Source organism: Triturus cristatus, chromosome 7, assembly GCF_964204655.1.
Source record: "Triturus cristatus chromosome 7, aTriCri1.1, whole genome shotgun sequence".
In the NCBI taxonomy this organism is placed as follows: domain Eukaryota; kingdom Metazoa; phylum Chordata; class Amphibia; order Caudata; family Salamandridae; genus Triturus; species Triturus cristatus.
In genome coordinates, this window is record NC_140590.1 from 662,120,087 (window position 1) to 662,135,456 (window position 15,370).

At 40.8% G+C, this 15,370-nt stretch overlaps 1 protein-coding gene across 3 annotated transcripts in view; it reads right to left on the minus strand.

Moving 5' to 3' along the window:
* The window catches only part of LOC146810314 (ATP-binding cassette sub-family A member 10-like), a 1,546,030-nt gene that overhangs the window by 1,168,407 nt on the left and 362,253 nt on the right, over positions 1–15,370 (minus strand). For all 3 annotated transcript variants that reach the window (XM_085617307.1, XM_085617308.1, XM_085617306.1), the window contains exon 10: positions 11,188–11,356. In XM_085617307.1, coding sequence (XP_085473433.1) covers positions 11,188–11,356 — 169 coding nt within the window. The remainder of the gene's footprint in view (positions 1–11,187; positions 11,357–15,370) is intronic.

A 15,370-nucleotide genomic window follows, 5' to 3' on the forward strand; every position in this document is an offset into this window, starting at 1 on the left:
GTTCAACACAGATAGCAGAGAAACGGGTGTTTATTCACAACGCGTTTCGACTTTCACAAGCCTTGATCACGTGAATAACGGTGCTACAGTGATGACAAACTAAATAAAGTAAGAGAGCTGTGAATATAAACAAAGGACCAAAAAATCATGGTAACAATAAAGCAGCCCAATGCAGCAGCCATCTTGGAGTGGTTAAATTACCATCTCAAGCATGAATATTTTCACTTTCATGTTGTCCAAATGAGGCATAGCAATCAAATTGACCACAAATCCTGTAAAAATTAATACTAGCTTACATAAGGTATAATATCATAATACCTGGCAAGTGCCCATGGCGTGTTGTTCAAACCACCCCATATAACTCCAATTGGAGGGTAGTCAAAGGCAGAGATCTTAACCCGTATGTGCGGAATGTCAAATAACCAAAAGGATAACAATGGACAACAATCAACAAAGGGGGGGTAGTATGTGTTCCCCAAGTGGGGCTAACCGTGTTGACCAAGAGATGGACCAAAGTTTTTCACACGCCCATATATCCAGAACTGGTGATGACCTAGGTGAAGTGAAGGGGGAGAGAGGGAAGACTGCCCGTGCAGAGTGAGTGTCAGTGTTGGGGCCCCTGCCTCTCCTCCTAAAAAGAAGTGAACAAAATCAAATGAGAAAACATTGTTAAAAACAGATGTAAATGAATCTGCATCTTGACAGTTCTAGTACATGTTCTAAAATTGGAAGAAGGGAAGAAAGGGCACACTGGTTACACAGACATAACATAATGCAACTCTATATACATCAAATATATCAAATACAGACAGGCTGGCGACAAAATCTAAATTATCACTCTCTAAGGTGTACGGCTAATTCTTCGTCCTGATTGAGACCGCCAGGGTCCTTGCTTTGAAAGTCAACAATGTACTTGGATTCCCTTTGTCTCAGCCTCAGTACCCTATCTCCTCCCCTGGGATTACTGAGGACTTGTTCCAAGATGAAGTATCTGAGTAAAGTGGAGTCAGAGAAATGATGGTCCCTGTAGTGACGTGCGACAGGATATTTTTCGTCTCTATGTGTTATGGCTCTACTATGCTCAAGTACCCGTTTTTTGGCTTGGAGGGTAGTGCTTCCTATGTACCACTTGTTGCAAGGACATACAATCACATAGATAGCAAATGTGGTGCTGCATGTTAGAAATTGCTCTATCTCCTTGTCAACTCCATTATACGTGGTCGTTTTGAGGAATGTGCTCTGTTTACACGCCTTACAATGCATACTGTCGCTTTGTGGCACAACAATTCTCGTTAACACCAAAGAACTTGTGCACCTTGTGTCATTAGAACTATCCACAATAGTCAGGTGGTTTATGTAGCATTATTTAATCAAGGTGGAGCTTTCCAGGCACCCCGAACATCAGTTGATCCTTAAGGACTGGCAGGAGCAACTTGTATTACAAGGGGAACAATACCTACACACTTAGCAGATATTACACTCGGGTGTAGTGCATATGGAAGAGGAGGAAGAACGCAGGGCGGCTGCCCTGGCGATATTTGCCAAAAAACCCAAGAGTCTATCAGTCACGAAACCAGGAACAACATCGACGTTATCCACTGATGATAAAATGATCAAACTGGAGAAACTTAAAAGAACGGAAATCTCGAAGTGGTGGGAGGCCATTTCGCTCCAGAATTACATTGACCAAGAAATGGTGCCCAGAGGTCTTAGGATTTTTATAACACCGACTTATGAAGCACCCAACCCAGCCATGCTAACGGAATGGTCTGAGAACTCAGCCACAAGCTCCAGGCGTATGCTTGAGATCCTAGTCAAATACGCTTGGATTGACAGAGAGACAATTCTTAAACAAATACAAGAAATCACTGATGAATTGAGAACAATCATCGATAAAGAGACCATAGAGAAATCCCTACAGAGTATGAAAGAGCGGCTGAAAAAACATGAAGAGGAGATCAAAGCGCGGAAGGAGAGAAAAATGAACAGAGACTACAATGATTACGAGTCTGGTAGAATTCTCACTTTCAGCCGGAAATATGACCATCTCTATGAACATAAGGAAAAACCACCATCCATGAGGGAAGACAGAGATACGGAACCAACGCCATCAACATCTACGGCGAGCGACATTGAATCCGACATTTCCACAGAAGAAACTAACAGCCTTGAGACGACAACACGGCAAGTGAATTTTTTTGAGGAATATCGTCACCTGCGCCGGAGCAGACGGACGACAAAGGAGGCTCCGGCGAAGACTGCATCAGGATGGAGGGGACGAGGACGTGGAAGGGGACGAGGAAACGAAGGAATAGAAGAAAGAGAATCCACCAACGATGGGAGGAGAGGCAGAGGAAGGGGCGGCGTGGGAAGTTACAGAACCCGCTCCAGAAGGATGCGATAATGGATATGACAATGGTAAATAAAACTGTCATCAATCTGTCCAATAGGGTTATGACTGATTTGGAAAAAAGGACTCTGTGCCTGGGTCTGTCCTTTTGCCCTTCCAGATCTTTTAACTTCACTGAGACCAGGATAGATTTGTTCAAATTCACTAGAAAATTGAAGTTGAAAAAATGGCATGCGCTCAAAAGATTGGGCAATACCATTGGGACCAAATCATCCATTCCAAGACGCCATAATGAGATCACCACAGGAGACATGGACGCCCTGATTAATCTCATTGAATTAGAACGAGAAACAACAAGTGCTACAGACATGAACATCCACAATTCTATCAATGTTGATGACAATAGTGTTCCTACCACCAGTACTCAGACCCTTACAGAATATGGGGTCACTATGGATGACAGTGCTTTGTCGGGTTTCAAACCCAAATCCACGTTTCTCCCTTCCCTTCCACACGACAACATCGATACGTTCCATGACTGTGTTGCCAAAGCTTTATGTACTTACAGAACTAAGAAAAACAATACCAAATGTAACAACCTATCTTTCGGTCAGAGACAAGCTCTCCATGATCTTGCCAATGACTCCAGTGTGGTAGTACGCCCTGCTGACAAGGGTGGCAACGTTGTCATCCTCAGTAGAGACAAGTATGTAGCGGAAGGTCTTAGACAGCTGGAGGATTCCAACAGTTATGTCTCTGTTTCCATGGAAACATATAACCTTAGTATCATCGATTTATGGGACAAACTTCTTGTATGGAAAGACAAAGGGATCTTAGAATGGGAGGAGTACAGATACCTTAAAAACGATCATCCTGTGCTCCCAGTACTATACCTTTTGCCCAAGTTACATAAGAACCCTATAGATCCCCCGGGGCGCCCTATCGTGTCATCGAGAGGTAGTGTAACAGAACATGTCTCCAAATACGTGGACCATTTCCTTAGGGAGTTTGTCATGGCATTACCCAGTTATGTGAGGGACACTAAAGATTTTCTGACTAAGATCCAAGACATCCAGTGGGATGAGAAATTCTTTCTCATCACACTTGATGTACAATCCCTCTATACGATTATTGATCACAGTCAAGGACTAAGGGCCTGTGAACATTTCCTCAATGAAAGACCTCTGAGACTTAGGGAACATAGCAGGATGCTGTTGGGGATGATAGAGTTCTGTCTCTCTAACAACATTTTTCTATTTGACGGCACACTCTACAGACAAACGACAGGTACAGCGATGGGATCTTGCTTTGCCCCCAGCTTTGCCAATTTATTTATGGGTCACTGGGAGGAGATCATAGTGGCCAAACAGGAGCTTGCCCATCATTTCGCGCATGTCATCAGATGGATGCGCTATATTGATGACCTTTTCATTGTCTGGGAGGGTGATGAAGATGAAGCCTTAGATTTTATCCAATGCCTCAATCAAAATTCCAGCAATATTGTTCTTACGGGACAGGTTAGTAGTACAGGGGCAGAATACCTGGATGTCAAAATTGACATCATTAACAACCAACTACGCACCACTCTCTTCAGGAAAGCCACTGCTGGCAATAGCATCTTACATGCATTGAGCAGTCACCCAGAGACCCTTAAATGGAGCATCCCCTTTGGTGAGCTCATGAGGGCCAAAAGAAATTGCAATTCAGAAGAAGCCTATTTGCAAGTGAGTGAGGAGATGTTTGAACGCTTCAGGGATAGAGGCTATCCCAATTGGGTACTCAACAGAGCTAGAGAGAGGGCCAACGGGATTTCTATAACCTTTACGTTGGAAAATGAACCCACTCAGACATCTAAGGATGATGACGATGTCACGCGAATCATTATGACCTATAACACCAATTCAGATAACATCAAACATATCCTGACCAAACATTGGAATGTTCTCACTACTGACAATGTCATTGGCACCAGTATCCCCAAACGACCCAGTATCACGTACAGGAAGGGGAAGAACATTAGGGACATGTTGGTACGCAGTGATGTGACAATGTACCCGGATAAACACACACATGGGCTTCAGGGATTTTTTCCCTGTGGCCATTGTAAGGCGTGTAAACAGAGCACATTCCTCAAAACGACCACGTATAATGGAGTTGACAAGGAGATAGAGCAATTTCTAACATGCAGCACCACATTTGCTATCTATGTGATTGTATGTCCTTGCAACAAGTGGTAGATAGGAAGCACTACCCTCCAAGCCAAAAAACGGGTACTTGAGCATAGTAGAGCCATAACACATAGAGACGAAAAATATCCTGTCGCACGTCACTACAGGGACCATCATTTCTCTGACTCCACTTTACTCAGATACTTCATCTTGGAACAAGTCCTCAGTAATCCCAGGGGAGGAGATAGGGTACTGAGGCTGAGACAAAGGGAATCCAAGTACATTGTTGACTTTCAAAGCAAGGACCCTGGCGGTCTCAATCAGGACGAAGAATTAGCCGTACACCTTAGAGAGTGATAATTTAGATTTTGTCGCCAGCCTGTCTGTATTTGATATATTTGATGTATATAGAGTTGCATTATGTTATGTCTGTGTAACCAGTGTGCCCTTTCTTCCCTTCTTCCAATTTTAGAACATGTACTAGAACTGTCAAGATGCAGATTCATTTACATCTGTTTTTAACAATGTTTTCTCATTTGATTTTGTTCACTTCTTTTTAGGAGGAGAGGCAGGGGCCCCAACACTGACACTCACTCTGCACGGGCAGTCTTCCCTCTCTCCCCCTTCACTTCACCTAGGTCATCACCAGTTCTGGATATATGGGCGTGTGAAAAACTTTGGTCCATCTCTTGGTCAACACGGTTAGCCCCACTTGGGGAACACATACTACCCCCCCTTTGTTGATTGTTGTCCATTGTTATCCTTTTGGTTATTTGACATTCCGCACATACGGGTTAAGATCTCTGCCTTTGACTACCCTCCAATTGGAGTTATATGGGGTGGTTTGAACAACACGCCATGGGCACTTGCCAGGTATTATGATATTATACCTTATGTAAGCTAGTATTAATTTTTACAGGATTTGTGGTCAATTTGATTGCTATGCCTCATTTGGACAACATGAAAGTGAAAATATTCATGCTTGAGATGGTAATTTAACCACTCCAAGATGGCTGCTGCATTGGGCTGCTTTATTGTTACCATGATTTTTTGGTCCTTTGTTTATATTCATAGCTCTCTTACTTTATTTAGTTTGTCATCACTGTAGCACCGTTATTCACGTGATCAAGGCTTGTGAAAGTCGAAACGCGTTGTGAATAAACACCCGTTTCTCTGCTATCTGTGTTGAACTACTTTGTTCCTGAGAGCGCACGACATCTGAATATTTGGAATATATATATATATATATATATATGCTGCAAACAATCATTCCTGAACCTCCTGGTATGGCGAAAAGGAACGAAGCAAACTCCTCTTGGTGGCAACATAAATTGGATTTATTGTTCTCTCAACTGCCTGTCATGACGCGTTTTGGCCGAAGCGTCGGCCTAGATCACATATGGTAGGCATTGCGGAAAGATTCTTATTAAATTTGCTAAACCATGTGTCACATGATCAGAAAACATGGAAAACAGACTGCAGAACTTAATACATTGCATGTAAGTTGGAAGACAGACTGGCGTATAGTGCATATTAGTGGAATCATGGTCATATAGCAGTAATTTCATTCTTAATAACCTGAGTTATATAGAAGTTCGAATGTGTTATTACAATAAATAAATAAATATGCATTTAAATATATAAAATATAAATAAATAAATAAATAAATAAATAAATAAATATATCTCAGTATAAATACAGTGATAAAAACACATTGGTATAAGTCCGCAATAACAGCATAAATGCGTTATGGTAACTCAGATGTAGTAAAATTTACATACAAAATCAGTGCATATATTTTAAATATAGACCATCTATTTACACACAGTAAGACTTCCAAATTCTAAATAAAATTCTGCAAAAAACTCCATGATAAAATATTAACTGACCACCCCCTAAGTGTTCAAAAATGCAATAATTGTGTATGTTGCGCTACTAGCATTAATACGTTCATGTTAGTGCGATCTATAAAGTGCTAAAAGAAGTGCAAAAATGCCAATATCAAAAAAGATATGGAGAATATATATATAAAAATGTGCAGTGACCAACAATATATTATATGGAGACTGCAGAAGCAATAGGAGATGTCCTCAAATATAGTAAACAAAAAAGTTCTGATCATGCCAGTAATAAATGTATGGGCATAGAGTACACTGAATATACATTGTAAATCATACTCAAATATATATGTGTACATGAATGTATATATGGTGAAAAGGAAACAGTCGACAGACTGACGAGTGTTATCATTATATGGGTATTTGGAAGCAGAACAGGTGGAGGCTATCGGTAAGAGATAGAAAGATCACTACAGGTAAGTGTGCATATCCTCAGTGGTGTTAAGACCAAAGGGGGCCTTAGTGTCAAGTTCCAGTATTAGGTCGGGTCTCTAATTGTCTCAGTAACCTTTCCCTATTGCCACCCCGTCGTAATTTAGGGATGGCATCAATTACAAAATAGCTGAGACATTTGAGGTCATTGTTATGCCTTTCTTCGAAGTGATGGGCCACTGGATAGGTGGCAACGTTATTCACAATAGCTCTCAAATGTTGGAGAATGTGGGCATGCACTTGGAGTTTGGTGCTGCCTACATAAGAGAGGCCACAGGTACAGGTAAGAACATAAACAGCATATTCTGTTCGGCATTTCAAATGCAAGTCAGGTGAGTTAATACTTGCATGCTGGGACTGGTAATCTTTTACTCCCAAGTGGGCACATGGGGATGCGGAGCTGGGGGAGCCTTCGCAATACAGGTGCCGCTTTGGAACTTTGTTTGTCCCACGATGAACTTTTAGAAAATTGTGAGGCAACACCCACTTGGGAGTAAAATACTTCCAGTCCCAGCATGCAAGTATTAACTCACCTGACTTACATTTGAAAATTTTAGAAATAAAAGAGGGGATGTTCTGCTAGCCTGTTGTTTGCCTCTCCTTTTTCTGCAAACTGCCCAGAGGAAGGAGGTTATCTGAAACGCGTTGGCAGTACCTATGTGGGGAGAGGTTTCAAGTGTGCTGCCTTTTGATGTTTGGCTTACCCCTAGTGAGTGCATCCCACAGAAGCGGCAATCTTCATTTTTCATATATATATATATATATTATCTACTGGCGGTCGCCAGTAGATAGTTATAGTTAGGACCGAGTTCCCATAGGAAGTCTGAAAATTCTATTTTGAATAACTTTGGCGCCGGTTGACGAATCCTCGCGAAATGTTCAAAACTAATGGGGCGCTCCGCTCAGATCCTACCCTGAAAGTCTCGGGGTGATTCGTCAAGCGGGGGCTGAGAAAAAAGGGGGGTCCCAAAACGCATTTTCCCCATGCATTTTCCCATAGGACCTTTAGTCGAAGGTACAGCCCAAACGGCTGAACAGAATTACTTGAAATTTGGCAAAGAGGTAGTCCTCAGGTCAGGCATGTGCCTTTTGCATATATGGTGGCAATCTGTTCAGTAGTTCCTGAGAAAATTGCAGTTAAAAGTACATAAATATCTATATGCGCACACCGTGGCCGTGCGCGAGCGTAATTCTGATTGGTGGTTAGATGTCAGTCAACATTCGAATCGGTCGAAATCAGGAAGTGTCGGACGCCATTTTGTGTGTGACAGTGAAAAAGAAAGGTGGAGAACGTGAAAAGGGGGCAGGGTAGAGAGTTCCTGACCCCCTAGCCTTTGTCAGGGGGTCCCTGAAGGATCCCGAAGGGTGAAAAAAACATTTTCTTTTTTTTTCAAAAATCGCGGGGTGCGCACGGTGAAAAACCATTAAAAAAAAACATTTTAAACTGTTTTATTACAGGATACAGTCAATCTATAACTATATACATAGGTAGTTTATTGTAAAATAAATATATAAAAAATACAATAATACATACATAAATTAGCATTTAAAAAACCTTACAAATTCACTAAAAAAACCATAGGTTTCACACACGTTATAGTTAGAAATTAGCATTTAAAAAACCTTGCACATTCACATAAAAAACCATAGGTTTCACACATGTTATAGTTAGGAATTAGCATTTAAAAAACCTTGCAAATTCACTGAAAAAAACATAGGTTTCACACATGTTATAGTTAGCTGGACATTTCACTCGTAAAAAACCATTGAAATTCCCCCGTTATAGTTAATTCAGGTAACTATAACTCACGCGACCGCAATCCACTGCTGATGATGTCACATATTACATCACTGATGACATCATCCAGTGAATATGTGTCTTTCTGTAAAATAAATATTTTTTATATATGTATATCTAAAGGTTAATGGAAGTATAAACGGGTAAATAAGTGTCTAAATGGATGGTTTTTTTTGTAAAATTAATTGTATAACTGACTTATTAACAGTATCTTAGTGAATACAGTGATGTAATATGTGATGTCATCAGCAGTGGATTGCGGTCGCGCGAGTTATAGTTACCTGAACTAACTATAACCGGGGAATTTCAATGGTTTTTTACGAGTGAAATGTCCAGCTAACTATAACATGTGTGAAACCTATGTTTTTTTCAGTGAATACATATATATATATATTATCTACTGGCGGTCGCCAGTAGGTAGTTATAGTTAGGATCGTGTTTCCATAGGAAATCTCAAAATTCTATTTTGAATAACTTTGGCGCCGGTTGACGAATCCTCGCGACATTTTCAAAACAAATGGGGCGCTCCACTCAGCTCCTACCCTGAAAGTCTCGGGGTGATTCGTCAAGCGGGTGCCGAGAAAAAAGGGGGGTCCCAAAACGCGTTTTCCCCATGCATTTTTCCATAGGACCTTTAGTCGAAGGTACAGCTCGAACGGCTGAACAGAATTACTTGAAATTTGGCAGAGAGGTAGTCCTCAGGTCAGGGAAGTGCCTTTTGCAGGTCTGGTGTCAATCTGTTCAGTATTTTCTGAGAAAATAGCATTTAAAAGCATATAAATATCTATACGCGCGCACCGTGTGCGCACGTGCGTGCACGGTGCCATGCGCGAGCGAAATTCTGATTGGTTGTTAGATGTCGGTAAACATTCAAATCGGTCGAAATCAGGAAGTGTCGGCCGCCATTTTGTCTCTCGCACTGTAAAGGAAAGGGTGAAAAAAGGTGGAAAACGTGAAAAGAGGGCAGGGAAGAGAGTCCCTGACCCCCTAGACTTTGTCAGGGGGTCACAGAAGGACCCCCAAGGGGAAAAAAAAATGTTTTATTTTTTCAAAAAAATTCCGGGGAGCGTGCACGGTGCGCGCAGTGCACCGTGTGCCCAAAGTGCGCGCACGGTGAAAAACCTTGAAAAAAAAAAATAATAAATACATAACTTAGCTTTTAAAAAACCATACAAATTCACTTAAAAAACCATAGGTTTCACACACGTTATAGTTAGGAATTAGCATTTAAAAAACCTTGCAAATTCACTTAAAAAACCATAGGATTCACACAGGTTATAGTTAGGTGGATATTTCACTCGTAAAAAACCAATGAAATTCCCCCGTTATAGTTAGTTCAGATAACTATAACTCGCACGACAGCAATCCTCTGCTGATGACGTCAGATATTACATCACTGATGACATATGTGTCTGTATGAAAAATAAATATTTGTAATATATGTATAGCTAAAGATTAATGGAAGAAGACATGGGTAAATAAGTGTCTAAATACAGTGATGTAATATCTGACGTCATCAGCAGAGGATTGCGGTTGCGTGAGTTATAGTTGCCTGCAGTAACTATAACGGGGGAATTTCATTGGTTTTTTACGAGTGAAATGTCCAGCTAACTATAACATGTGTGAAACCTATGTTTTTTTAAGTGAATATATATATATATATATATATATATATATATATATATATACACACACATGCTTGGGGCACCTCAAGGTGCACACCTGAAGGATTAGAGAACTAATGATCACAAAGATAATACTGTCTTTTCACAAGAATAAATTCAAAATTCCTCAATGGTCTACCACCAAAATCTGTTCTGCATCATGCTCACCAGTGGAACAGCTTTTTCTTTTCTATGGTTTGGAGGTTACTTTTTATGAGCTGCTAAGTTCAACTGTATGTTGTTAAGGCCAGCTGCTCTTTCCAGGATGATGAGACTAATCTCTCCCCTGAATTTGAATCAACAGTATTGATGGGACAGAATACTGAGTACAGAATATTTTATTAAATATTTTACTAAAATATCTACAGGTGAGAAAGTATAGATTTTTAACACCTGGTTCCACATATATTTAGATATCCAGTACATATATCTTCAAGGTACGTAGATGTGGAGCTAGGAATAGTAAATCTATACTTTCCTATATATACTTGCCTTTGAATATTTGTCTCTTGATAGTCTGTCCTCTATATTTGTATGTCATTGTATTGCTGCTGTTGAATTCAGTAGTACAGTCAGCGAGAATACATCTATACAGCATAGTAGAATGTGCTCTATTAATGCTGTAGAGTATTCAGCCAACAACACTGGGGAAGGTAAGGTGAAGGAGGCTTTCACACAATGCAAAAGTTGCCTTCCAAGAAATGGGCAAACATCCTTTAAATTTGTATTAATATATACTTGGTATAATTGAGATTTCATAATACTTAGGAAGAGGAAATTAAAACAAGAAGTACTGAACCCTCATAAAATACATCCTAGTTTTAAAGATTTTGAATCACAGTGTAACAAGTATTGCAGTGTCATGTGGTGTTCCTACCTGATGGCTTCTTTCCCACGAAATTCTGGAGTCACTGCTTCAATGAAATCACTGGTACTTTCCCCATCGCTGACATTGTCAGACGCCACCTCGATCCCACTTTTCTTGTGTGTGGACCAATAAGATGACTTTAAGAAGAAAAACGTAGAACGTCGTCTTCCATAGGTATCTGGTGTCAAACAATTGAAATGTTATGCTTAGTATAATCAATTTGGAAGTAATATAGTTTTCACATCTATCCACATAATATTATTAATATAGAAAATGCTAAATTATTAACCTATATTAAGAGATAAAGGAAATCGTCATTCTTCATGATGAGGTGCATGTCAATACATGCCATTATGCCATTGTTGTATCACATCGTATAACAGGTATGTGTTCAGTCTATCGGTTTTATGGAATATATAAACAGGATGTGGTTGGACAAGCAGACAGCTAAGACATTTAGTGGCTTATTACGATGTTGGTCAGAGTTGCCTCTGACCTACACAGTCGCAGTCTCGGGACCGACTGACTGACCTCTGGTCGACAGTTATGACCCCCTGATCATGATGCGACCGAACACTGTTCGGTTGGTTACTCCCATTTCTTTATGGGAGCTTGTGTTATGGCCGTAAACTGGCCGGTATACAGGCTCCCATTGAGAAATGGGTGCATGTGTAAAACCATGCACCCTGTGGCAGACATCCCATGGTGCCTGCCACACAGTGCAGGGATTTACAGAGGGGCACCCTAGGTACGCCCTTGGCCACCTAACATAGGCCATGGAAGCAAAGGGGCCCTGCTAGGGGCCACCAAAGTTGCTTTCCAACAGCCTTTCCATGTTGGAAAGCCTAGCATCAAAGGCTGTGGCAAACCGACATCAGAAATCAGAAAAGCCATACTTCGATGCTTACGGGGCGGTTCCGACCAGCCAGAAAACTCAGAGACTCGGAACCGCATCAGAATGACTGGCCAGTTTACGCTCAAACTACCAACATCGTAATTCGCTGGTCAGACTGCAAACTGACTGTGTCGATCGGACTAGCGGTCAGAGGCTTTACAAACAACCAACATTGTAATCGGCCTCTAATTGAAAGATTAGTGATGGTATTTAACAAAGTATGTATGAACTTGTTGTGGTTGTATGTCATTAATCACAGAGAAATACATCAAGTCATTACATTCAGGCCAGTACATAAGGAGTACCTTTACATCATGGCTTCATCACCGTATAGATGTACTTTTATATATATATATATATATATTATGAAAGCAACTGAACCTCGGTTCGAAGATGCACTCTGAATCAGACCCAGTAAGGCACACTCACGTTCAGAAAATTTGTACTTCGCCTTACGCGTTTCGGAGCAGGGACGCTCCTTGATCACAGGCAACACCATATGCATTCACGGGCAAAAGGAAAAGGCGCTTTAACCAGCACGTGTTTTATTACGTCCCTCATTTCGTATCAGGTGTGTCCACTAGTGTGGCATGCTGGGGTTTGCAGTTCGGTTTTACCTTAGTAGGTTTGTTGTGCCTTCCCTCAGTGTTCCCAATAGTTGGTCCCATGGCTGCACATCCTTTATGGGTTTTTCTTCGCCCTTCAGTGGGCCTTCGAATCGTCAGATTAACAATTAATGCGCCGTCTGATTCCCCACCGGAGACTTAGACACAGTTCTGTGTCTCCGTGGCCCCTCACATACAGAGGGTGGTGCACTCTTCACGGCCGGAACTGCCATATTTATTAATTAAGAAAACAATTGAACCTTGGTTCAAAGATGCCCTCTGAATCAGACCCAGTAAGGCACACTCACGTTCAGAAAATTTGTACTTCGCCTTACGCGTTTCGAAGCATATATATATATGTTTCCAAAGAGTCATTGCGAGATCCCCGCTCTCCTTCCTTTCGACGCCGGTGCCAGCCGCAGTCGCAACTCCACTTATTATGTCTTTCCAACAGGATTATGTCTTTACAACACAATACATTTTTTATTGCGTTTAACGCAATAAAAAATTTATTGTGTTGTCCTTGGTGTGCCGCTGGATTATTTTCTGGGAACTCTCAGATTTCATCCTGTTGGAAAGACATATATATATATATATATATATATATATATTTTGTTCACCAAAGATCCTCAATTTGGAAGCGCACTCAAAGACGGATTAATGTGGGCAAACAAACATTTCATCCCTCGGAAATACATTCTCGTTTCGGAGATATGAACTCCTTGTTCACAGGCATTGCATTGTATCGGCGCAGATTACACAGAAAAGCCACTTACTCCAGCCTGTTGGTATTTATGACGCTCTTTAATTAGCAGCAGGTTATTTCAGTTTGTACTGCACACTGGGAGTTGTAGTGTTAAGTTGTTTTTCTCTTCGTGAACTTTGCAGTGTCTTTTCTAAAATTATTCCTTAGTAGGTTCTGTGCTCTCATACAAAATTAATGTGCTGTCACTGCCTTTAGTGGGCCTCCGAGAAACGAAAGGTAACATTCTCCTGCCATCCGATTTCCATCATATATATATATATATTATCTACTGGCGGTCGCCAGTAGATAGTTATAGTTAGGACCGTGTTTCCATAGGAAATCCGCAACATTCTATTTGGAATAACTTTGGCGCCGGTTGACGAATCCTCGCGAAATTTTCAAAATAGGTGGGGCGCTCGGCTCCACTCCTACTCTGAAAGTCTCGGGGGGATTCGTCAAGCGGGGGCTGAGAAAAAAGGGGGTTCCCCAAACGCGTTTTCCCCATGCAATTTTCCATAGGGACCTTTAGTCCAAGGTACAGCCCGAACGGCTGAACAGAATTACTTGAAATTTGGCAGAGAGGTAGTCCTCAGCTCAGGGAAGTGCCTTTTGCAGGTCTGGTGTCAATCTGTTCAGTAGTTCCTGAGAAAATCAAAAGTAAAATCATATATATATGTGGGCGGAGCCTAACCACACATCTCATCCTGAGATCTGATTGGCTGTCAGCACTTCATCCAAGAAGTGTTGGCAGCCATCTTGGGACCAATATACATGATAGCACCTCATTAAAAAGCATTGCAGTTAATAGAAGGTTTTAAGACTTTAGTTACATTATAAATCATTTGTTGATGGTACCATACTCATTTTAGGAATTGTGGTATGTTCTAAGGTGATTTCACCATGTGAAAAAGCCTTCTGCTGGGATATCATGATTGAGAGAAAAATATTTTCTCATGCTTTTCCCACAGAGGTTTAGAAGGTGATCTATAAGCTAAACTGAGAGCTTATTTTCTGTAAATTCACATTATCTTTCTCAGTCATGTGAGAATGAAGTCTGACATTCTCAGTAAAACATGTACATCCAACAAGGGCAGAGACTGTCAGTTGATTCCTTTGTGTTCTACTGCAGCTTCCCAGAGTGTTCCAAAGAACAACTAGAGCGCTAACAGTCCTACTTATGATAAACGTATGGCACACCTGAAGCCATCTTGCTTGGATTAAAGTGGTAACTCTTAAAACATTTAATTTAAAAAGGAACAAAATGAGGGGGTTCATTTTTCCATAACAAGTATGATTAGTGCTGCAGAAAGAAAAACTAGGGTACATTTTGACTTCTGAAATCCTCTTTTATTTCATTAAAAAATTCTGACATGCAGACTGAAACATGCACTTTCAATACCAGCAGCAGTTTTCCCTGGTGAGCAGTAGCTTTACTACAGTGATCTAATGAGCAAAAAGAGTGCTAACATTCTGAATTTATGGCAAATGTGTGACACATCTGAATGCCTTCTTGATGGAATCAAAGTAAAAAACTGAAAGTATTTCCTACTGAGGAGACTGCAGTAAATGAGGAAATTAGGAAACTTCATAACAAATAAGTCTCCCAAGATGGCCACCAGAGACAAAAGAGCCCAAATGTAGCCCAAATATCACCCAGATGTAGCCCAAGTATAGCCCAGTGACAGAATGTCCCAGAGTGTTTTTAAAAACAACTAGAGCGCTTACTGTCTTCATTATGACAAAAGTATGGCACACCTGAAGCCATCTTGATTGGAATAAACTTGTAACACTTAAAACATTTAATTTAAAAAGGAACCCAATGAGGGGGTTCATTTTGAGTGACTTCTCAAATCCTCTTCTATTTCATTAAAAAATTCTGACATGCAGACTGAAACATGCACTTTTAATACCAGGAGCAGACTTCCATGGTGAACAGTAGTTTTACTA